The sequence below is a fragment of the Odocoileus virginianus genome, chromosome 18 (assembly GCF_023699985.2).
Source record: "Odocoileus virginianus isolate 20LAN1187 ecotype Illinois chromosome 18, Ovbor_1.2, whole genome shotgun sequence".
Taxonomy (NCBI): Eukaryota; Metazoa; Chordata; class Mammalia; order Artiodactyla; family Cervidae; genus Odocoileus; species Odocoileus virginianus.
Genome location: NC_069691.1, coordinates 15,951,771 through 15,978,226, shown reverse-complemented (window position 1 = coordinate 15,978,226; position 26,456 = coordinate 15,951,771). Strand labels below are relative to the sequence as shown.

At 38.0% G+C, this 26,456-nt stretch overlaps 1 protein-coding gene across 8 annotated transcripts in view; it reads left to right on the top strand.

Moving 5' to 3' along the window:
- Positions 1-26,456, top strand: part of CFAP95 (cilia and flagella associated protein 95) — a 120,182-nt gene that overhangs the window by 73,012 nt on the left and 20,714 nt on the right. For 7 of the 8 annotated variants that reach the window (XM_070480369.1, XM_070480374.1, XM_070480370.1 and 4 more), the window contains one exon: positions 25,096-25,153. In XM_070480369.1, coding sequence (XP_070336470.1) covers positions 25,096-25,153 — 58 coding nt within the window. Of the gene's footprint in view, positions 1-191; positions 8,040-25,095; positions 25,154-26,456 lie in introns of those variants that run through there. The other variant, XM_070480373.1, reaches the window with a different exon arrangement.

Below are 26,456 nucleotides of genomic sequence, written 5' to 3'. Positions count from 1 at the left end.
ATAAAATAAAAGCTGTAATCATAATGTAAATTTAAACTTCAGGTTACCTTGATGGAAAAAAATCAGAATACATATATAGCTTTGTTATTAAGGAGACATTAGTCAGATACATTTATCTTAATTTTAGATAACATTCATTATGTTGTGATAGCATTTGACAATCTGTTTCTTTTCTTGCAACTCAAAAGCAGTAGCCCACCTACTTTATTTTGAGCCAATGTGAAGAAGACACAATGCCTCTCTTCCTTAAACTGGCAGCAAACATCCCAGTGGAACATATTGAAAACCAGAACAACCAGAATGTTTGACATCACTGAATTTATCACTCCTGACCTTAACTAGAGAAAAGGTCTTGGTGAATAATTCCTTCCACACGTCACAGATGGAGATAAGTTTTCAACAACTGCAATATATAGAATGGTCAGGTTGAGACCAAAAGTGATATTGATGACTTACACTTTAAAAATGAGATTAATATGCCTTGAGGCTGGAGTGAGCTTGTCCAGAACTAGAGTTATTGCTTCTCTTGAGAGTTGATTGTATTTCCGTCAGTGAGTAACCAAGGAATTGGCATTGGCCAGTGATGGAAGGGGTGAGAGTCAAGAAGGTTCAAAGATGTCAACAGTGCTCTTATGGTCTCAGATGGATATAGTTGCATGTTTAGGGGTCTCTAACATACATTACTTTTACTACATGGATAGAGAGGCTAAAGGTCTAGAAAAATAATGAGGCACATTTCTTTTAAGGCACATAGGAAAAGTGGATAGAAACATGAAGCTGTAACAAGTTAATCTAAGGGTCTTTCTTTGCTCTTCTAACTTGTTCTTAAGACTCCTCAAGGAGTTTTCACTTAATGTGAAAGTACTCTTTATGAGGGATGAAGAACTAACTCATTTTCAGAAGACTCCTGGATATCCAATACAAAATCATTACATGATTTGTCCATAGAACCAGACGGTTGTAGCAGATTTATTCTAAGAAGTAATGTTTTTCATGTACAATATAATGTCTTGACTGTGTCTGTGAGCATTAAACAAACAAAAAAGCAGAAACCAAATTGACAGAACAATCAATCACCAAACCTAAAAGCAAATCCAATTTTGAGAGATGTGGTATAAATATAATTTTAAGATCTTATTTCTCAGAAGCCCTTATTTAAATTTATGTACATAACCATATACGGTCCTGGGATAATGGTTCACAGGAGAAGGTTTTTTTTTTTTTTTTTTTTTTTTTTTTGTAGTAGGAAAAAGCCAATTCTAACATAGCATATTTGCTGGGTGAAAAGCAGATCCATGGGCTTCTGGGCCAGTTTGAGGGCAGCCCAAAAGTATTAATCACCTACTAGAGGGTAGAGAAGAAGCAAGGTAGATCTCTTATAAGGTCAGCTCTAACTAATGTGTCCTGTCATTTTTGCCAAATTTCATTGCCTTCTGTTGGTAGTGATTAGTGTTTATTGTTGAAATTTTATGATAAATGTGTCTCTTTTCCAGAATTATCCAAACATTTATGTGAGCCACCTGACTGGAGAAGAAAGAAATCAGTAGTGTTTTAGATCACTGGGTAGCTTTTTGGCCATAGTGTGGTTTTTAAGAAAGGGCATGGTATAGGAAAATAGGAGACACGGATTCTACTTTCAGACATGTGTTAAACCTACCTACCTATGTGACCTTGTGCTGGCTAATAACCCTCTCTGAGCTCCAGTTGTTTCCATCTGGAAAATGAAAGGATTGAACCAAATGATCTATAAAGTCCTTTCCTGCTCTAAAATTTTATGTTTCTAAAGGAGAAAAGCATCTATAGCTGCATAAATGGACAAGTTAAATGAGGCCAAAAAGTAGTTCAGACAGTTAAGCTTTCATTGTTGGCACAGAGCACTTATCCATATATGTGTGCACTGATTACCTCACAGCAGTAGTAGCAAGCTTAGGCCACAGTTTAAACTCCCAATTCACTCTTCTCACTGGGGCATTTAACATCTGTAAAACCCTTGGCGCTCTTCAGAGGAAAGGGACTGTATATGAAGAGCGGGAGGGTCTTTTTTCCCCTCAAAGTGTGAGGCATTTACTTTCTTTTCCTACTCAGGTACTTGAATTATGGCTTGTCTCTTGGTAAAATACCACCAAGTTGTTGAACATTTCTCTACAAGAAAAAAGTTTAAAATTGCCTGATGGTGATGGTGATGAGGATAACAACAAAGAAAATGTGGAGAGGAGAGTTGTGTGGTGAAATGATTATGGAATGAGAGGGAGACAGATCTGAATTGAATTCTTTTGTTTTTTTTAATTAAAAAAATTATTTTAAATTGGAGGATATTTGCTTACAGTGTTGTGTTGCTTTCTGCCATACAACAATGTGAATCAGCCATAAGTATATATATCTGTACCCTCCCGTCTGAACCTTCCTCCCACCTTCCACCCCATCCCGGCGCTCTGTGTTGTCACAGAGCAGAGTCGAGCTCCCTACGTCATACAGCAGCTTCCCATTAGCTATCTACTTTATGTATGGAAAAGTAGACATATACATAAACATGTATATGTTTCAATGTTACGCTCTCCATTTGTCCCATCCTCTCCTTACCTTTGTCCATAGTTCATCAGGTACTCTATCAGATCTAGTCCCTTAAATCTATCTCTCACTTCCACTGTATAATCATAAGGGATTTGATTTAGGTCAAATCTGAATTTAGGTCAAATACCTGAATAGTCTAGTGGTTTTCCCTACTTTCTTCAATTTAAGTCTGAACTTGACAATAAGGAGTTCATGATCCGAGCCACAGTCAGCTCCCGGTCTTGTTTTTGGTGACTGTATAGAGCTTCTCCATCTTTGGCTACAAAGGATGTAATCAATCTGATTTCAGTGTTGACCATCTGGTGACATCCACATGTAGAGTCTTCTCTTGTGTTGGAAGAGGGTGTTTGCTATGACCTGTGCATTCTCTTGGCAAAACTCTATTTGCCTTTGCCCTGCTTCATTCTGTACTCCAAGTCCAAATTTGCCTGTTACTCCAGGTGTTTCTTGGCTTCCTGCTTCTGCATTCCAGTGATAACAAACAGTAATACTCTGTCTTGATGGCCTGGATAACCACAGTGGTATGGTCACTCACATAGACACAGATATTCTGGAGGGTGAAGTCAAGTGACCTCAGAAAGCCTTACTACCAATTACACTAGTGGAGGTGATGGAATTCCAGCTGAGCTATTTAAAATACTAAAAGATGATGGTGTTAAAGTGTTGCACTCAATATGTCAGCAAGTTTGAAAAACCCAGCAGTGGCCACAGGACTGGAAAAGGTCAGTGTTTTCATCCCAATTCCAAAGAAGGGAAGTGCTAAAGAATGTTCAAACTACTGGACAATAACACCCACTTCCCATGCTAGTGAAGTTATGCTCAGAATCCTTCAAGCTAGGCTTCAGCAGTGCATGAACCAAGAACTTCCAAATGTACAAGCTGGGTTTAGAAAATGCAGAGTAACTAGAGATCAAATTGCCAACATTCACTGGATCATAGAGAAAGCAAGCGAATTACAGAAAAAACATCTACACCTGTTTCATTCACTACATGAGAGCCTTTGACTGTGTGGATCACAACAAACTGTGGAAAATTCTGAAAGAGATGGAAATACTAGACGATCTTACCTGTCTCCTACGAAACCTGTATGCTGGTCAGGAAGCAAGTTAGAACCTTACATGGAACAACTGACTGATTCAAAATTGGGAAAGGAGTACAACAAGGTTGTATATTGTCACCCTGTTTTTTAACATATAAGCAGAGTACATCCTGTGAAATGCTGGGATAGATGAGTTACAAGCTGGAATTAAGATTGCTGGGAGAAATATATATAGATGATACCACTCTAATGGCAGAAAGTGAAGAGGAACTAAAGAGCCTCTTGATGAGAGTGAAGGAGCAGAGTGAAAAAGTTGGCTTAAAACTCAACATTCAAAACACTAAGATCATGGCATCTGGTCACATCACTTCATGACAAATAGAAGGGGAAAAACTGGAAACAGTCATAGATTTTCACTTAAAATCACTGTGGAAATTGCCTGCAGCCATGAAATTAGAAGACTCTTGCTTCTTGGAAGGAAGGCTATGACAAATCTAGGCAGAGTATTAAAAAGCAGAGACCACTTTGCTGACAAAGGTCCATATAGTCAAAGCTATGCTTTTTTGAATAGTCATGTACAGATGTGAGAGTTGGATCACAAAAAAGGCTGAACGCTAAAGAATTGATGCTTTTGAACTGTGGTGCTGGAGAATACTCTTGAGAGCCCCTTGGACAGCAAGGAGATCAAACAAGTCAATCCTAAGGGAAATCAACCCTGATTACTCATTGGAAGGACTATTGCTGAAGCTGAAGCTCTAATACTTTGGCCACCTGATGCAAAGAGCCTGGAAAAGACTCTTTAGAAGAGACCTTGATGCTGGAAAAGGTTGAAGGCTAAAGGAGAAGAGGGTGGCAGAGGTGAGATGGTTGGATAGCATCACTGATTCAGTGGACGTGAACTTGGGTAAACTCCAGGAGTTGATGAGGGACAGGAAGGCCTGGCATGCTGCAGTCTATGGGGTTGCAAAGAGTTGGACACGACTTAATGAGTGAACAAAAACAACAAATATTCCATTTAGATATATCTCATTTCTTGAGGTAGGCTTATATTGTTATAAACTTCCCTCTTAGAACTACTTTTGCTATATCCCATAGGTTTTTGGAAGTTCAGTGATATATATTGAAAAATTTTGGAGAACTTTACATGGAAGTCATCTACAAAAAGATATGGGTTTCCTCAGTGGTGCAGGTTCAGTTCCTGGGTCGAGAAGATTCCCCCAGAGGAGGAAATGGCAAACCACTCTAGTATCCTTGCCTGGAAAATCCCATGGAGAGAAGATCTTGGCAAGCTACAGTCTGTAGGGTCACAAAGAATCAGACATGACTGAAGGGACCTGGCATGCGCACATGGGTTTTGGGTCATTGTGTTTTCATTGTCTTTTGTTTCTAGGTATTTTTAAATTTCTTTTTTTGATATTTTCAGTGACATCTCGGTTATTTAGAAGTGTGCTGTTCAGCCTCCATGTGTTTTTTTTTTTAACTGATTTTTTTCCCTGTAATTGGTATCTAGTCTCATTCCCCAGTGACTCAGAGGGTAAAGAATCTGCCTGAAATGAAGGTGACACAGGAGACACAGGTTTGATCCCTGGGTCAGGAAGATCCCCTGGAGAAGGAAAATGGCAAACCACTCTAGTATTCTTCTCTGAGAAATTCCATTGACAGAGGAACCTGACGTGCTATAGTCCAAAGAGTTGCAAATAGTCAAGACACAACCGAGGGACTAACCACAGCAGCAAGCACACAGAGTTGTGGTTAGAAAGTGTGCTTGATATGATTTTAATTTTCTTAAATTTACTGAGGCTTGATTTGTGACCCAAGTAAAGAGCCTCTTGATGAAGGTGAAAGAGGAGAGTGAAAAAGCTGGCTTAAAACTCAACATTCAACAAACAAAGATCATGGCATCTGGTCCCATTACTTCATGGCAAATAGATGGATAAAAAATGGAAACAGTTATAGACTTTTTTTCTTGGGCTCCAAATCACTGTGGACAGTGACTTTAGCCATTAAATTAAAAGGCTCTTGCTCCTTGGAAGGAAAGCTATGACAAACCTAGATAGTGTATTAAAAAGTAGAGATATCATTTTGCCAACAAAGGTCTGTATAGTCAAAACTATGGGTTTTCCACTAGTCATGTACGGATGTGAGAGCTGGATCATAAAGAAGGCTGAACACCAAAGAATTGATGCCTTCCAGTTGCGGTGTTTGAGAAGACTCTTGAGAGTCTCTTGGACAGCAAGGAGATCAAACCAGTCAATCCTAAAGGAAATCAACCCTGAATATTCATTGGGAGGACTGTTGCTGAAACTGAAGGTCCAATACTTTGGCCACCTGATGTGAGGAGGTGAAATTGGAAAAGACCTCGATGCTGGGAAAGACTGAGGGCAGGAGGAGAAGAGGGCAGTAGTGGATGAGATGATTGGATGGTATCATTAACCCAGTGGACATGGGTTTGGGCAAACTCCAGGAGATGGTAAGGGACAGGGAAGCCTGGTGTGCTGCAATTCATGGGGTCGTAAAGAGTCAGACATGCTGAGCGACTGAACAGCAGCTAATGTGATTTGGAGAATGTCTCATGTGCACTTGAGAAAAAAGTGTATTCTGCTGTTTTGGAATGGAATGTCCTGAAGATATCAATTAAGCCATCTGGTTTAAGGCTTGTGTTTCCTTATTAATTTCCTGTGTGGATGATCTATTCATTGACGAAAGTGGGGTGTTAAGGTCCCCTGCTATTATTGTGTTACTGTTGATTTCCCCTTTTATGTTAGTTAGCATCTGAATTCAATTCTTGATTTCCTTTCTTTTGTTAAAGAATTATTTTACCAAAATATAGTTGACTTACAATGTTGTGTTAATTTTTACAGTAGAGCAAAGTGATTCAGATATATATTCAGATGTATATGTGTGTATTTATATACCCACATATGTTCTTTTTCATATTCTTTTTTGTTATTGAATATAGTTCCCTGTGCTATACTACATTAAGACTTTGTTATTTAATCCATTCTATACATAACAGTCTGCATCTGCTAATCCCAAACTCCCAATCCATCCTTCTCTCTTAGCAAACTACAAATATGTTTCTCTATGTCTGTGAGTCTGTTTCTGTTTTGTAAATGGAAAGTTCATTATGTGATATTTTAGATTCCACGTGTAAGTGATATACAGTATTGAGTTGGCCAAAAAGTTTGTTCTGGTTTTTCCATACCACCCTGTGGAAAAATCCAACAAACTTCTTGGCCAACCTGGTATTTGTCTCTTTCTGAGTTACTTCACTTAGTATGATAATCTCTGTGTCCATTCATGTTGCTGCAAATGGCATTTTTTTCTTTATTTTTTATGGCTGAGTAATGTTCCATTGTATACATGTACCACATTTTCTTGATGGACATTTAGGTTGTTGTGAATAGTGCTGCTATGAACGTGCAGGTATTTTTTGGTTGATTCTTATTTGTTGTAAGACCTTTTGTTTCTGTGTCCAGCTTTCTTCTTTTGGATAACATTCTCTCTACCATTCAGTGCAATCCAATTAGACTGTATGATGAATGGGATGATTCTCTTCTCCACTCTCACCTCCTCACAGACCCACAAACACCTGGGCATATGACCCAGGCCAGGCCAATCAGAACGCACTCTAGTGTAGTAATCAGAGTTTGGGGCAAAGTGCCCTCTGGTGTTCCAGGTAACAAGTTACAGAGGGCATCTTGCTGCTAGTGGAGCATCTGTCTGTAAATGAAACTGAACAGAAGTGTGGGGAAAGAGTTTGATTATATTCTTTTTACCTATGCTGGTATTTTTCTTTTTTTCCTCTTCATTGAGTTTAAATAGCTTATAACTTAAGAGTAACACTACTAATAGCAAATATTTATATGATGTTTATTACATACCAGGCACCATTTTAAGGGTTTTATATGTCTGACTTATTTACTCACTATGAGTTTCTTCCATCATCATCCACATTCTATGAAGGGGGAAAAATAAGAGGTATGGAGAAGTCGAGTAACGTGTTCAAACTGGTAAGTAATAATGAGTCAGAGTTTGAACTGACAAGGTCTTACATCAAAGTTCATGGTCTTAGCTACTCTACTAAGCTGCTTCTCTGAATGATAGATCAACTAGGACTCTGAATATCACTTTCCTTTGCGAACTCAGAGATGATAATTGCTACATTTAGCCTTGAGCACTAAACTCTTCAAGGAAGCACTGGTGAAAGTGTGGTCACTAGTCTCCAGAGGTGGCTGCCAGCAGTTCCTTCTCTCTCTGTATATGCATGCTCCCATCAAGAGGCAGAGGTTATCTCTCTTGTCTGGCCTTATGACTGGCTTTGATCAGTAGAATGTAGCAAAACTGATGTCCTCAGACTTCTGAGTGCAGACTTTCAAGGGACTGGTAGTTGCTGCTTTCTGATTCTTGGACTCTAGCTGACATGCTGTAAGTAACCAAGACACATGGAAGAGAACAAAGGCACTGTATTTGACAGCTCCAGCTGAGCTTCCCAGACAACAGACAAAACCAGCTGCCAGCCATGTGTGTGAGCTATTCAGTGTAGGCAGATACCTAATGACTTTAGCTCTCACTGACATCACATGGGGCAGAATAACCACCCGGTGGAGCCCATGATCCCACATAATAATCAGAGATAATAGCATGATTGTTATTTTAAGTCAGGAACATTTAAGCCACAGCAATAGGTAATTGAAAACAAGCTTCATGTCTCTAAATACCATGATTATATGGCTACTTCTACCATTATTATGCAAAGAAATAGAGGAAAACAACAGAATGGGAAAGACTAGAGATCTCTTCAAGAAAACTAGAGATATGAAGGGAACATTTCAGGCAAAGATGGGTTCGATAAAGGACAGAAATGGTATGAACCTAACAGAAGCAGAAGATATTAAGAAGAGGTGGCAAGAATACACAGAAGAACTGTACAAAAAAGATCTTCACGAGCCAGATAATCACAATGGTGTGATCACTCACCTAGAGTCAGACATCCTGGAATGTGAAGTCAAGTGGGCCTTAGAAAGCATCACTACGAACAAAGCTAGTGGATGTGATGGAATTCCAGTTGAGCTATTTCAAATTCTGAAAGATGATGCTGTGAAAGTGCTGCACTCAATATGCCAGCAAATTTGGAAAACTCAGCAGTGGCCACAGGACTGGAAAAGTTCAGTTTTCATTCCAATCCCTAAGAAAGGAAATCCTAAAGAATGCTCAAACTACCGCACAATTGCACTCATCTCACATGCTAGTAAAGTAATGCTCAAAATTCTCCAGCCAGGCAATACGTGAACCGAGAACTTCCAGATGTTCAAGCTGGTTTTAGAAAAGGCAGAGGAACCAGAAATCAAATTGCCAATATCCACTGGATCATCGAAAAAACAAGAGAGTTCCAGAAAAACATCTATTTCTGCTTTGTTGACTACGACAATGCCTTTGACTATGTGGATCACAATAAACTGTGGAAAATTCTGAAAGAGATGGGAATACCAGACCACCTGACTTGCCTCTTGAGAAACCTGTATGCAGGTCAGGAAGCAACAGTTAGAACTGGACATGGAAAAACATACTGGTTCCAAATAGGAAAAGGAGTAGGTCAAGGCTGTATATTGTCACCTTGCTTATTTACTTTATATTCAGAGTACATCATGAGAAACGCTGGGCTGGAAGAAGCACAAGCTGGAATCAAGATTGCCGGGAGAAATATCAATAACCTCAGATATGCAGATGACACCACCTTTATGGCAGAGAGTGAAGAGTGAAAAGCCTCTTGATGAAAGTGAAAGAGGAGAGTGAAAAAGTTGGTTTAAAGCTTAACATTCAGAAAACTAAGATCATGGCATCTGGTCCCATCACCTCATGGGAGATAGATGGGGAGACAGTAGAAACAGTGTCAGACTTTATTTTGGGGGGCTCCAAAATCACTGCAGATGGTGACTGCAGCCATGAAATTAAAAGATGCTTACTTCTTGGAAGGAAAGTTATGACCAACCTAGATAGCCTATTAAAAAGCAGAGACATTACTTTGCCAACAAAGGTCCATCTGGTCAAGGCTACGGTTTTTCCAGTGGTCATGTATGGATGTGAGTTGGACTGTGAAGAAAGCTGAATGCCAAAAAATTGATGCTTTTGAACTGTGGTGTTGGAGAAGACTCTTGAGAGTCCCTTGGACTGCAAGGAGATCCAACCAGTCCATCCTAAATGAGATCAGTCCTGAGTGTTCATTGGAAGGACTGATGCTGAAGTTGAAACTCCAATACTTTGGCCACCTGATGTGAAGACTTGACTCACTGGAAAAGACCCTGATGCTGGGAGGGATTGGGAGCAGGAGGAGAAGGGAATGACAGAGGATGAGATGGCTGGATGGCATCACCGACTCGATGGGCATGAGTTTGAGTAAACTCTGGGAGTTGGTGATGGACAGGGAGGCCTGGTGTGCTGCGATTCATGGGGTCGCAAAGAGTCAGACACGACTGAGTGACTGAACTGAACTGAACTGGCTCTACCATTATTTGGCCTGTAGGTATAGTTTTGTCATAGCTAATCCATAGGGCATGCAAGCAGTTCGAACTTTTGAGATTGATGAGCTAATAAAACAAATGAGTGGTAAAGATTTTCAAAATGTCAATATTGTGTAATTTGTGCTTAATCCTGTTTACTTTTATCCCATGCCCATTAATTATGAGCCTGTATTAATCTTTAAAATATTGGAAGTTTATGTAGTTGTCTTAAATTTGTCATTATTTATTATTACTTTAAGTCTTCAGTGGGTCCCAGTGGATAGTACTATACTATGCATCTTTGAGCCACAGAGGTGATTTCACAGGAATAAGAATTTTTCAGAATTACAGAAAATTTTGCTACTATCCATATTTAATTTTGTCCCATATTTACTGCTTACATAGTTAACTTATTACCCTAACATGTAACAACAATATATTGCTTTCAAATAGCTTCCAAAAATTATTGCTGCTGCTGCTAAGTCACTTCAGTCGTGTCCGACTCTGTGCAACCCCATAGACGGCAGCCCACCAGGCTCCCCTGTCCCTGGGATTCTCCAGGCAAGAACACTGGAGTGGGTTGCGATTTCCTTCTCCAATGCATGAAAGTGAAAAGTGAAAGTGAAGTTGCTCAGTCGTATCCAAAAATTATTAGGCCTAAACAAATTTTATTTGTTCAATATATCTGAGTTTATTCTTTCAACATAAACAACAGAAAAATAACTAGTCATTTCTTGTGTATTAGTAGGAAATATACTTTGCTGAAAGTGACAGAAAACCTAACTAGAAGCAACTTAAATAATTAAGGAATTTAGTTATCTGGCATAAAATATAAGGGAGTTCAAGACTGATGTGACACCTAAACAATGCCATCAAGGATACAGGGTCTTTTTGTCTTTCTTCTCTACCAGTTTTGCTAGGTAACTTTCATCTTCATAGTCTCAAGATGGTTACTATGTCTCCCAACAGCAATCTTTTCTAGAAAGGAAGATGTTGAAAAATGAAGAGGATCTTCATTTTATATCTATTGGATAAGTTGTGACATGGCCACCCTTGGCTACAACAGTCTTCAAAGTAGAGAAAGACAAGGGAACTTGGAATAGGGGTTGAATAAACCAATCTATTGGACATCGAACAATAGACTGGTTCAAAATTGGGAAAGGAATCCATCAAGGCTGTATATTATCACCCTGCTTATTTAACTTATATGCAGAGTACATCATGCAAAATGCTGGGCTGGATGAAGCACAAGCTGGAATCAAGATTGCCAGGAGAAATATCAGTAACCTCAGATATGCAGATGATACCACCCTTATGGCAAAAAGTAAAGAGGATTTGAAGAGCCCCTTGATGAAAGTGAAAGAGGAAAGTGAAAAAGCTGGCTTAAAACTCAACATTCAAAAAATGAAGATCATGGCATCCGGTCCCATCACTTCGTGGCAATTAGGTGGGGAAACAATGGAAACAGTGACAGACTTTATTTTCCTGGGCTCCAAAATCACTGCAGTTGGTGACTGCAGCCATGAAATTAAAAGACACTTGCTCCTTGGAAGAAAAGCTATGACCAACCTAGACAGCATATTAAAAAGCAGAAACATTACTTTGCTGACAAAGGTCTGTATAGTCTATGGTTTTTCCAGTAGTCATGTATGGGTATGAGAGTTGGACTATAAAGAAAGCTGAGCGCTGAAGAATTGATGATTTTGAACTGTGGTGTTGGAGAAGACTCTTGAGAGTCCCTTGGACTGCAAGGAGATCCAACCAGTCCATCCTAAAGCAGGTCATTCCTGGGTGTTCATTGGAAGGACTGATGCTGAAGCTGAAACTCCAATACTTTGGCCACCTGATGTGAAGAACTGACTCATTTGAAAAGACCCTGATGTTGGGAAAGATTGAGGGCAGGAGGAGAAGGGGACGACAGAGGATGAGATGGTTGGATGGCATCACCGACTCAATGGACATGGGTTTGGGTAGACTGTGGCAGTTGGTGATGGACAAGGAGGCCTGGTGTGCTGTGGTTCATGGGGTCACAAAGAGTTGGACACAACTGAGCGACTGAACTGAACTGAGACCAACAGGAGGGAAGGGCAGCCCAGGCAGAGAATATTGGCCATACAGACTTGAGACCTATGATGAACATGCCTGGCTTGGGGTGCACATGTGCCCTGGTGACAGCCAGAGTTGGCGAGAGATGCTGGGGACAAAGCAGGCAAGGCCTGAAAGCTGTGTTAAGGAATATGGTCTTTATCATGCAGGCAGGAGTGAAAAGTTTTCACCTGTGGGGTAGGAAAGATCAGATTTGTGTTCAGAAAGCAGAAATCAGATTGGTAGGTACCTGAGACTACAGTCAAAAGACTGCTGAACTAATCAAGGCAGGACACAATAAAGGCCTGAGCTTTAGTGATGGTGGCATGGAGGGAAAGAAGGGCTCAGATTTTTGACATCTTAAAAGAGAGTAATAAGCATTTACTTGATGATTGGTTAGTTATGAAGGTAGAGAAGACTCAAAGTTGAATACCAGGCTTCTGGCTTAGGCAACAAGGGCTTCATGGTGCCATTCATTGAGGCAGTGAAGATGGAAGGAAATGCAAATGTTAGGTAGCAAGTGGATATTTGAGACTGGAGGATGAGAAGAGTCAGTGATCCAGACCCAGTTGCTAATATAAGTATCTAGTTCCTCTGCTTCCAGACTTATCCGTTCTCCATTGAGCAGCTTGAATAATCCAATTAAAATGCAAAGTAAATCATGTTCTTCTATTTACTTAGTATCATTACAGTATTTTTTTTTTCTTTTAGTGTTAATGAGCACATACTCTGGCACTGAGCTAAGGGCTTTCATACCTTATTTCATTTAATTCTCGTTCTTTGAGATGGATGTTGCTACTATCTCCATTACAAAGGGGCTCAGTGAGGTAAAGTAGCTTTCCAGGAGTTCCTCTGGTCCTTACCTAATAAGCACCAGAGCTGGGTTTTAACTTCGTGTCTGGTCTATCTGATTGCAGGGGCTGTTGTTCTTAACCCCTCTAGTACATTGTCTTTCATGCTTAAATGGATAAGAGCACTCCATATCCTTCAAAGTATGTGTGATCCTCTATCCTTCTCCTCACATCATTACAAGGCCATTTGGATAGACATTTTATTCATTGTAAAGATGAATAAATCAAAGCACAGAGGTAATAAAGGACTCCAATTCCTCATTAATTAATCCATCCATTCTATAAATACATATGGATCAGATACTAATAAAGGAAATTAAGATGCAGAGGGCTTAAGTTACTTGCCAAAAGCCCCATGACCACTTACTTGTAAAAGCAGAGATTAGAATTTTGGGGTTCAGTTCTGTGTTCTTCATGAGAGGGGAATACTGCTTCTAAGCTGCTAGGGAACTAAACCATGGCTTGGGTCGGATCAGGAGTAAAAGCAGATTCAAATTATCCTCCACTTTTTCTTTCCTCCCCACCTCTTGCTCACTAGTTTTTTCAAGGTTGGTTTCTGAAAAATAGTCTTGGCATTCAGCAGTGGAAGAACTATCAGATTTGTCTTCACAGCTTCCTCAGTAAATAGGAGGAAGAAATAACAGGGATATCCATTTTAGCTTGATAGGAGATTTTTTTTTTAAATGAAGGTTGCTTGTTGAGAGTGAGACAGATTTTCCAGAGTGGCTATAAGATCTCCCTTCCCTTGTTCACACAGTGTCAAGTAGAATTCATGGCCTCTGTGGCTATACTTATTCTAAAAATAGATGCCACTTCTACTGCTGTCAGTGATTGGATTAATTCCAAATTAATTCATTAATTGAGATGGTAACTTAGATTCATGTTCTTAGGTGGGACCATCTGATTAGTTGAATGGATGTCGCATGTCAGTTTTCTGGCTGTTGGGAATCCGGGTGAGAAAAAATCTGCCCCTCTTCTTGACAAAACAGAAAAGAAGCAGTTAACCTTTAAAATTCTTCCAGATTTAAGAAGCTGTGATTCCATGGTACATTATCTTATCCTAGATTTTGGTGCATCATCTTATAGAGTCATACATGTTACCACTGATGTTACTTGGTGTTGGCATTTTAAATAATCCATGGCTTTAATGATAACTGCCATATATCAGACTCCTTTTCCTTCCTCATCTTACAAAACACTTTTAGTTGTACTCTACCTTACAACTGTTAAAGGTTGAAGAGGGCATGATTGGTAAACTGTGGGTGGTGCTGGATTAAAGCCAGCTGGTGAACTTCCAATTGTCCTTTCAGCATGGCATATCTTGGTGAATTTACCAGCATCTGGTCTTCAGTTTTACATTTCCAGAAAGACAATTTTATCTATGCTTCAGAATTTATCTGACTTGTGGAAATTGAGTTGTGCACATTAAACTTACAAGAAAAGCCAGAATTCTAATTAGTTAATTTATAATGCAAAATAAAATCTTCAAGCATACCAGGCATGTCAGCCTAATAAAAGCATTCTCTCTCATTAAAAAAAAAAAAAAAAAGGCTGTGTAGAAAGCCAAACTCTAATCAGAAGGTTGCCAGTCTGTTTGGAATCAGAGTGAAGGGGATTAGCTATATGATTACAGTGATCAATGGCCTCAGACTTTGAATGCCTGATTGTAATAGGACTCTTTTGGCTGTATGTAAGAGAAGGCACAATTAAAGTTATCTTGGGCCCAAAAGGGAGTTCATTGAAAACAGCACTCAAGTACCTCATGGAACTCTGGGAAAGTGCACTGAAGAGTGGAGCTTCAGAGACTGCTGAAATCAGGACTAGAAAACCTCCAGGATTCTCTTCCTGTTGGCTTCATTTGCTCCCTCTTAGAATAGGGACATTATATCCCATGATTCTCATCACAGGAGAGTGACCCTTTCCCATTGGTGTTTCTTAAGATATTTCAGGGGAGAGCTCTGACAGACATGGGCTGGAGGCTGATGTTTGGACCTGTCAGCTGTGGATAGTGATGGAGTGGTAGAGGAGGCATAGCATAGGCTTGCTCCTGTGACTCCAGACATGAATTAAAGTAAAAGTTGTCTGCCATAAGTTGGATTGGAGCCCTGACATTGATATACTCCAGCTCTGTTCTAGTTATGAGCCAGAATACCCCTTCCCCAGGATATGCCAAGAGCCAATGCTTCCTTTATCTCTCTCACCTTTTGCTTTCCTAAGTTTCTCTGAAGGCCATTTCTCTTCTATGGACTTTTTTTCCCCTTCCTTATGTTTTTTATTTGGGTACAGCTTTAAGCTGATATCTGAGAGGACGATTCATGTTGGTCTTTCATATGTTTATTCTCAAATGATAGTTGATTAAATACATCACTTAAAGATTTTTACCCTCTTCTTCAGATTTATAGAAAAGAAAACGAGAATCACTAAGAGTTTATAAGTAGCCATAACTGACTGAAAGTCATTATTCAGTACTGTAAAAGTTTCCATGTTGTCTTTATCTTTCTGGCTTACTTCACTCTGTATAACGGGCTCCAGTTTCATCCATCTCATTAGAACTGATTCAAATGAATTCTTTTTAATGGCTGAGTAATATTCCATGGTGTATATGTACCACAGCTTCCTTATCCATTCGTCTGCTGATGGGCATCTAGGTTGCTTCCATGTCCTGGCTATTATAAACTGTGCTGTGATGTTTATATGCAAAACAGAAAAAGAGACACAGATGTACAGAACAGATTTTTGGACTCTGTGGGAGAAGGCGAGGGTGGGATGTTTTGAGAGAATAGCATTGAAACATGTATATTATCAAGGGTGAAACAGATCACCAGCCCAGGTTGGATTCATGAGACAAGTGCTCAGGGCTGGTGCACTGGGAAGACCCAGAGGGATGGGGTGGGGAGGGAGGTGGGAGAGGGGATCGGGATGGGGAATACATGTAAATCCATGGCTGATTCATGTCAATGTATGGCAAAAACCACTACAGTATTGTAAAGTAATTAGCCTCCAACTAATAAAAATAAATGAAAAAAAACGTTTCCATGTTGTCTAGCTATATCATTGCCTTTTCAGTTAATCTTCTACCTCTGTTTACTTTGAATTCTCATTGAATTGAATTCTCTATATTTCTTTATGTTTTAATTTATTTTATTGCTTTATTCATTTAGTAAATACTTTTCAGTGCCTACCTTGTATCAGACTCTGCCTGGAGGTGATAATAAAGAAAGGGAAAAGGGCCTGATCTTCATGACCCAGATAACCACAATGGTGTAATCACTCACCTAGAGCCAGACATCCTGGAATATGAAGTCAAATGGGCCTTAGAAAGCATCACTACAAACAAAGCTAGTGGAGGTGATGAAATTACAGATGAGCTGTTTCAAATCCTAAAATATGATGCTCTGAGAATGCTGCACTCAATATGCTAGCAAATTTGGAAAACTCAGCAGTGGCCATGGGACTGAAAAAGGTCAATTTTCATTCCAGTGCCAAAGAATGTTCAAACTACTGCACAATTGCACTCATCTCACACGTTAGCAAAGTAATGCTCAAAATTCTCCAAGCCAGGCTTCAACAGTACGTAAATCATGAACTTCCAGATGTTCAAGCTGGGTTTAGAAAAGGCAGAGGAACCAGAGATCAAATTGCCAAAATTCATTGGATCATCGAAAAAGCAAGAGAGTTCCAGAAAAACATCTACTTTGCTTTATTGACTACACTACAGCCTTTGAGTGTGTAGATGGCAACAAATCGTGGACAGTTCAAGAGATAGGAATACCAAAAGAAAAAAAAAAAAGGAATACCAGACCACCTAACCGGCCTCCTGAGAAATCCATATGCAGGTCAAAAAGCAACAGTTAGAACTGGACATGGAACAATGGACTGGTTCCAAATCATGAAAGGCGTATGTCAAGGCTGTACATTGTTACCTTGCTTATTAATTTATATGCAGAGTACATCATGAGAAACACTGGGCTGGATGAAGCACAAGCTAGAATCAGCATTGTTGGGAGAAATATCAGTAACCTCAGATATGCAGATGACATCACCCTTATGGCAGAAAGTGAAGAACTAAAGAGCCTCTTGATGAAAGTGAAAGAGGAGAATGAAAAAGTTGGCTTAAAGCTGAACATTCAGAAAACTAACGTCATGGAATCCAGTCCCAAAACTTCATGGCAAATAGATGGGGAAACAATGGAAACAGTGATTGACTTTGTTTTCTTGGGCTACAAGATCAGTGCAGAAGGTGACTGCAGCCATGAAATTAAAAGACACTTCCTCCTTGGAAGAAAAGCTATGACCAACATAGACAGCATATTAAAAAGCAGAGACATTACTTTGCCAACAAAGGTCTGTCTAATCAAAGCTATGGTTTTTCCAGTAGTTATGTATGGATGTGAGAGTTGGACTATAAAGAAAGCTGAGCACCAAAGAACTGATGCTTTTGAACTGTGGTGTTAGAGAAGACTCTTGAGAGTCCCTTGGACTGCAAGGAGATCATATCAGTCCATCCTAAATGATATCAGTATTGAATATTCATCGGATGGACTGATGCTGAAGCTGAAGCTCCAATACTTTGGCTACCTGATGTGAAGAACTGACTCATTGGAAAAAACCCTGATGCTGGTAAAGACTGAAGGCAGGAGGATTAGGGGAGGACGGAGGATAAGATGGTTGAATGGCATCACTGACCCGATGGACATGAGTTTGAGCAGGCTTGGAGATTGACAAGGAAGCCTCTCGTGCTGCAGTCCATGGGGTCACAAAGAGTTGGACACAACTGAGCGGCTGAACTGACCTGAAAAGGGCCTGAACTCGGGGAATGGGTTTCTACCTGCTTTAAGTGAGTTGAGAGATATCCAATGCTAGCTTTCAAGGTCGACCTGCCCAAAGCAAACTTTGACATTTGAATGATAATCATATTTGAGTCATAATGTCAGGTGAGAATAAAGCAAGAGAATAAGTTTATTTATAGTCATCTATTCACACTTAAACTTTTTAAAATGGAATATTTCCAAATAAAATACTTTCAAACACTCATCAACTCATCTGGTTACAATGTAAGTTAATATTTTTAATCACATTTGCTTTATAATTTTTCTGAAAAATGATTTATCTAGTTATCCAATATGTCCACCCTGTTGATGGACCCATTGGATAGTTTCCAAATTTTTATTATTGCAAATAAGGCTTCACTGAATATCTGTATGCATGTACATATGTCTCCTTAAATATATATGCAAGGGTTTCTTTATACCCAGAATTCCTGAGTATTAAGATGTGTGCATCTTCAATTTTGTAAAAATATTGCTACCAAGAGTGTACAAATATCTTCATTCATTCATATTTTTATCAACATTTAGAAAATTTTTAGTTTTTACCAATCTAATGGATGTAACATGGTATATCATTGTAGTTTTACTTTGCATTTCACTAATCACTAAATTTGTCTGAATTTTAAGCTTTAATTCATTTTCAGATTTTATTAGTCATTCTGATTTTTCTACTATGAATTGACTGGTTATTTAAAAATCCCATTTTTATGAGATGTTGTCTTTTATTGATTTGTAAGAATTCTTTAAATCTGGGCTAATCTTGCTTTAGTTAATTTTATATTGTAATAACTCCTTCTAGTCTATGGCCTTTCTTATAACTCTGATTATACTGTCTTTTGAGCAATAGAAGTTTTAAATTAAAATTTAATCAGGATCTATATATAAAATATCAGACATTAAACCTTTTAGAAATTATATATATGTGTATACACACATACACATATGTAACATACATTGAGTCATCCATTATAAAAAAGCAGTTCTTCTATGTCCTTTTGATTTTTTTATACATTTTCTTCATAAATGTCAATCTTCTGTTGTATTCCTATAGGAAGCTCAGAGATTTTATTGCACTTATAAGTGGGATTTTACCACTTTAATTATACTTTCTAATTTCTTGTTACTTGTGTATGTCTATTATATTTTTGTATATTGATCTTATATCTAACAACCTCCCTGAAAGTTGCCTATTGTTATGATTTGTAGATTCTTTTGGTAGTCGAACATACAACATTATCATCTGTTGGAAAATGAGAATATTGTTCTTCCATTCACATTAGTATATTTGTGCTTCTTTTTCTTGTTTTACTGTATCTGCCAGAATCTTTAGTACATCATTGAATAGAAATGTTGATGGAGAACTTCTGTGACTATTTGGGAAAATATTTCTGGGGAGGATTTTCATCAGTTTAGTTTTGATTTTCACTTATTGTTTTCTTCTCATAGTAATGTTGCCTTTTGCTGTTTAAGTATGTTGAGTTTTCTTGGAATAGTAGCAACCATGCAATTGTACAGAGGGGGAATGAAAGTTGGGCAGTTTCCTCAATATCTTGGTTCAGGAGTGCCCTCTTCTGTTGAATCAGTGAAATAAGTTTTATTTCGTTAATGGCATCTTTTATGAAAGAGTGGTGGTTCTAGGATCCTTAACTTGTGGGCTTAATTTCTTATTTTTCTTTACCTTGTTAGTTTCCTAGAGGCAGTGCCTTCCCAAGACTGCTATTGTGGTCTTGCATCCTTTCCAAGTCTTTTTCTTGGGAAGCCGATGTTCAAATCCTCTAGTCTCAGGCTTGTTTTCAGCATTTTCCCAAATTGTTCTCAGTATTTCTCTTTCTCCTCTTCCATGCAATCCTTACCTGATTTTGCTCCTAAATGTGCTCTGGATCTTGTTCTACTGATTCTGGATTGTTCTCCCACCTCTGTGTAAACAGAAGTTTGTAGTCTTTTCTAGCCTCTGTTACACTCTATGCATCAACACTTACATGATTTTGTTTGCTGTTAATCTATACAGTTTGGAAGATGTATGTAGATTTAGGCTTAAGGAACCCAAGTTCTAGGCATGTGGTACATTCTCCTCTATAACTGTGAATTAGTCATTTTATCCTAGTGATTCTGTCATTTTTTGTCTTACGTATTCTGTGTGTTGTTCGCTTTATTAATTTGGGATTATTATGTCTTCTTTAGTGACTTATTCCTTTAATCAGTAGGTAATGATCTTTATAACTAATAATTTTTGATTCAATATCAATTACATATGATATTAATATAGAACACTTGCTTTTTGTTAATATTTGCTGGAAATATATTTTTATATCCTTTATTTTCAAACATTTTTTTGAAAATAATTTTATTTTAGGTGTAAAAAGCATAGAGTTGGGGAGGAGATCAACCAAGATGGTGGAGTTAGGAGGACATGGAACTCAACCTCCCTCACCATGAACACATTAAAAAATACATCTACACGTGGAAAAATTCTCACTGTAAGCTAACTGGAAACTGGCAGAAAGACCTCTGTACAACCAAGACTATAACAAAAGTCCACATGCAATCAAGTAGAGAAGAAAGAAAAGCAGTCAACCTGGGATCTGTGCCCCTGGGAGGGAACCCAGAAGAAAAAGATTGCTTGAGTGGAGACATGCCCCAGAGACTGAATGATTCAAGTCACACATTGGGTACCCCAGTCCTAGGGCTCAGAAAAGGAGAGATGAGCCGCCTTGACTGGCTGAAGGACTGCTGAGACTAATAGAAGGGTTATGTGAAGCCTTGATTCTGAGGCAGATCAGAGGTCAATTGAAGACTGCTCTAGTGGTTGCTGGGTTTCCTGCAAACACTTTGACATGTGCCCCAGCCTGAGCTGAGCAAATGCTCTAACCTCGCTTACTTCACATCACAGAGATCTAGGACTGCCAAGACCAGGGAAAAAGCTTGGCCATGGCATACAAAAGTGACTTGGTTCTCAGTGGAGGCACAATGGCCATTGTTAATGCTTACTCAAGCAATGCCTCAGAGACAGCCCAGAACGCTATTGTGACCGTGGCTATTGTGACAGCTCATGCCCCAAAATATGCCAAGAGTCTGGAACAAGACAAGTATGCCCAGTCTTGCCACTTCTATTTACATGGTATTAGAAGTCCTAGCCACAGTAGTCATATAAGAAAAGGGAATAAAAGGCATCCAAGGTGGAAGGGAAGAAGTAAAATTGTTACTATTGGCAGATGACATGATACTGTGTATCCAGTGAACCAATGAAGTTGCTCAGTTGTGTCCAACTCTTTGCAATCCCCTGGACTGTAGCCTACCAGGCTCCTCCATCCACGGAATTTTCCAGGCAGGAGTACTGGAGTGGGCTGCCATTTCCTTCTCCAGGGGATCTTCCCAACCCAGGGATCAAATCCAGGTCTGCTGCATTGCAGGCAGATGCTTTACCATCTGAGCTACCGGGGAAGCCCTGATACTGTGTATAGAAAACCCTAAAATCTCCAACAAAAAACTATTAGAACTAGTAAATCAATTCAGTAAAGTTATAAGATACAAGATTAATATACAGAAATCTGTTGCTTTTCTTTACACTAATAATGAGCTTTCAGAAAGAGAAAGCAAAAAAGGAGGGGACTCATTTAAAATTGAATAAAAAATTATAAAATACCTAGGAACGAATTTAACCAAGGAGGTGAAATACCTATACTCTGAAAACTATAAAACATTGATTTATATTTTTGTAAATTTAAATTGAAGGTGATATTTAAAAATATATAAAGGAAATTAGAGATGATATTTTAAAATGGAAAGATAGCCCATGTTCATGGATTAGAAAATTAATATTGTTAAAATGACCATACTATCCAAAGCAAGCAATTAATGCAATCCCTGTTAAAATAATCATGACAGTTTTCATGGAACTAGAACAAATAATCCTAAAATTTATACGGAACCACAAAAGACTAATGTGTGTTAATGCGTGGCAAAAAATTGCCAACGTGATCTTCAGAAAAAATAACAAGGCTGAAGGTATCATTCTTGCTGACTTCAGAATCTACTAAAAAGTTACAGTAATCAAAAGAGCATGGTACTGGCATATAACCAGATACATAGATTAATGAGACAGACTAGAGAGTCTAGAAATAAACCCATGCATCTATGGTCAAATAATCTATGACAAAGTAGGCAAGAATATACAGTGGAGAAAAGACATTCTCTTCAATAAGTAGTGCTGGACATAAAAACTGGACAGCTACATGTCAAAGAATGAAATTAGAACATTCTCTAACACCATATTCAAAAAATAAATTATAAATGGATTAAAGACCTGAATATAAGACCAGATACCATAAGGCTCCTAGAGGAAAACATAAGCAGAACACTCTTTGACATAAATCACAGCAGTGATTTTTGGGGTCTGTCTCCTAAAGCAAAAGAAATAAAAGCAAAAATAAACAAACAGGATAATAAATAAAACTTAGAGGCTTTTGCATGGTGAATGAAACCATTGACAAAATGAAAAGATAACCTATTGAATAGAAAATATTTGCAAATGCTGTGATCAACAGGGGGTTAATATCCAAAATACATAAATAGCTCATACAACTCAATATCAAAAAACAAACAACCCAATTAAAAAATGGGGAGAAGACCTGAACAGACATTTTTCTAAGGAAGACACACAGATGGCTAAGAGGCACATGAAAAGTTGCTCAGCACTGTTAATTATTTGAGAAATGCAAATCAAAACAAAAATGAGATATCACCTTACACCTATCAGAATAGCTATCGTTAAAAAAGAACACAAATAACAAATGTGGATGAGGATGTGGAAAAAAAGGAAGCCCTGCACACTCTTGGTGGGAATGTAAATTGGTACAGACTCTGTGGAAAACAGTATAAAGTTTTCTCAAAAAACTAAAAATAGAACTACCTTATGATCCAGCAATCACACTCCTGAGTATATTTCCACAAAAAAACAGGAACACTAATTTGAAAAGATACATATACTGTAATGTTCAGAGCAGCACTGTTTACAATTGCCAGGATACAGAAGCAACCAAAGTTCTGTCAACAGATGAATAAAGATGTGGTGTATAGATACAATGGTATATTTTACTCAGCCATAAAAAGCATGTAATCCTGCCATTTGCAGCATCATGGATGCTAGAGAATATTAGGCCTAGTGAGAAAAGTCAGACAGAAAAAGACAAATGCTGTATGTTATCACTTATATGTGTAATGTAAAAAAATAATAAACAAATTTATATAGCAAAACAGACCCATAGAAAACAAGCTAGTGGGTTACCAACGGGGAAAAGGAAAAGAGGAGGAGGAAGATAGGAGTATGATATACAAAACCACTATGTATAAAATAAATAAGCAACAAGTATAGACTGTACAACACAGGGAATTATAGCCATTATTTTGTTATAACTGTTAATGAAGTATAATCTATAAGAATACTGAATCACTATGCTGTACCTAAAACTAATATAATACTATAGATCAACTATACTTGAAAACCAAACCCCCCCCCAAAAAAAAAACAAAACACCCCATAGAGTTGGGCTATATAATACAACTTGATTTTCAATTTAAGTCTGAGAAAATATTTTCACTGATGGGTTTAATTCCTTTACTTTCTTTGTGATTACCAAGGTGTTTAGTTTTTTGTGATTTTAATTTGTCTTCTGAGCAGAACATTTTTTCACTTTTTTTTTATCCTTTCCTGCTTTCTATTAGACTGTTCTTTAAAAATATTAAATAATATCCTATTTACTGGTTTGAAAGTTACTTCTAATTTTTGTTCTTTTAATTGCCAATACTCATATTTTTAGAATTACCTAGAACAGGGGTCCCCAACATCCAGGATCTAATGCCTGATGGTCTCCAGTGCAGCAGGTGTAATGATAATAGAAATGAAATGCACAATAAATGTAATGTGCTTGAATCATCACTGAACCATGTCCTCCCATTCCCAGTCTGGTAAAATTGTGTTCTACGAAGTAGGTCCCTAGTGCCCAAAAGGTTGGGGACCACTGACCTACAGGACTTGTTAAAGCAAGATTGTGGGGCCCACTCCTAGAATTTCTAATTCAGTGGACTTGGCATGACATCCAAGTATTTGCATTTCTAACAAGTCCCCAGATAATGCTAATGTTGCACCTCTGGAAATCACATCTTGAAAGTCTGACAGTAATTAATTGGTGGTTACCACCAGATAAATATTAGCATCTGTACCCAGTAATCATTCTTAGTTGACATCCTAGTTATTTTTGAATTCTTCTACTTGTTCTCTACCCTCCCATCAGCTCAGTCATGTGTTAAAATGTTTTAATGTCCTTTTTCCTGGTATTTTTAGGTTTCCAATTCTTGGATGAATTTCTTTGACCATCTAATCCCATAATATTGCCAGGAACAGAATCAGGACAGTAATTTCTCATAGGAGAAAAAAAATTTCCCCTATTCTGAGTACCAGACAGAGAGAAACTTTCTTGCAAGTTTCCCTAGTCTGATGGCTAGAGTTCCTTTGGTCTTTTTTATATGTAGGTGCAACATTTACAGACTCGTGACTGGAAGTAGCAGTTTAGCTCTGGTGGGATACAGTCTATAGGGTCACAAAGAGTTGGACACTTAGCACGCACACATATGGAGCTACAGCCTTTACAGACTCCTGATTATAAGTAGCAATTTAACTCTGTGCCTTCTGTGACCCAAGGTCATGTCTCCTGCCCTTGATAGGCAGTTCAAACTCCAGCTTTGAGTCTTGGGCTGTGTTTATAGACTTGGGGGAGAAGGATGTGTATTTCACTCAACATTTCTATGTATTTCATGGAATGGAGGTTGGAGAAACTATGTAATCTCAGACTACCTGGTTGTGTATTATTTTCCAGTTGCCATCTAGCAGAGAACATGGGGTATAGGGTCAAAAAGTTTGAAAAGTAGAAAGTGAGTGGTAAAGAGAACCCTTGTCTGGAATGCACCTGAGCTTTGGGACTTGGTAGCATATTATTAGTATAGAAGAATAGTAGGTGGTATTGGAAGTAATTGAAGGAAGGCATCTTGCTGGTTATAGTTAACACTATAAATGAGGCCTGGGAATTTTAAAAATTTAAAAGTTTTATTAGGACCAATTTTGCTTGAAATGTTTTTTATTTTGTTTAAAGCACATACTACTAAAAAATTAAAATATTTTTCTTTTGGAGTCATTCTTTTCTCAGATATTGACTTATCTTTCTTAGGTGTACATTGACAACATATGCTGAAGAATATGCTCCACCATATGAATACCAGCCACTTGTGAGTATAAGCAAGCTGAAAAGCCATATTCTAATACTTATGTGCTTAATATGATTCTTTACATATAGTGTAAATAGTCAAGCTTGAGAAGAAAGGACAAATTATTGAGATTTATGATGTTTTATATTTATTTAGAGATATTAGCTATTTGTGGGAGTTAATGGAATATTTTATGGTTATGATTTATTTGGGGAACAAGTTTATAGATTTCAGGGAGAAAATATTGCAGTATCTAAAATATATTAGTTACTTTCTGCCTCATCTTCACTTTATTGTCCTGCTCCATAAACTCAATTTATCTGGAATAAGAATCTACCTTTCTATTAATTTGTATTATATTAGCATATGAAAATAAGTGGTTTAATTTAGCCCTGGGAATATATATGCTGATAAAATATGTCCAGTTTACAACTTCAGTATACTTGTACCGAAAACATTATACCACAAAAGCAAAACAAGGCTGCTTCCTATTAGTCTTGTTCTAGAAGTCCTAATTGGTGCAATCAATAAGAGACTTAGCTACTGAAAAAGAGGAGAAAAAAATCTTTATTTTCAGATAGTATGATCTTCTCAGGAGAACCAGGATGTTAAAATAATAAGTAATTAGAATCAGTTATGACTGTTTAGTAAGGTGATTGAATATAAAATAAATACATCAAAGATAATATTTTTCCTTCATATTAGCAATAACTGCTTAGTAAGCAAGCTATAAAAGAAAAAAACATACAAATTACTATAGCAACACAAATTTTAAGTACTTTTATGAAGAAAATTCTCAGATAAAGATCAATAAAGAAGATGTGGAAGCTACTCTCCAAAGATGGTAGACAGGCTACTTACTCAGCAAGAGTTAAATATTCCTCTATCTTTTGAATCACAGTTGTCAGGTGACAGATTTGATCAATAGAACATGACAAAAGTAACACTATGCCAAATCTAGGCTAGCTTTAATAAGACTGCTTCCAATTCCTGGAGCCTTGAGCCACCAAGGCTAGGAAATCAAGGCTACTCTGCTGAAGGAAGAGGCCATGAGAAGGGATAATGATGAGCTTAACTTATGAATGATGAAACCATCTTGGATATCCAGCCTAGTGGGCGTAGGCTGCAGCTTCAGTTGTCATCTGACTGCAGACCACAAGAGATTTTGAAAAAATAATAATAAATTGTTATTTGAAGGCATTAAGTTTTGGGTGTTTTGTTTTTTTAAATAAATACACACCAAAGGTAACTGAAACAGAAATCTCAAGTACAAGGAAATAACTACTGTTTAGGGAACTGGAAAACTAAATTAATTATAAGTTAA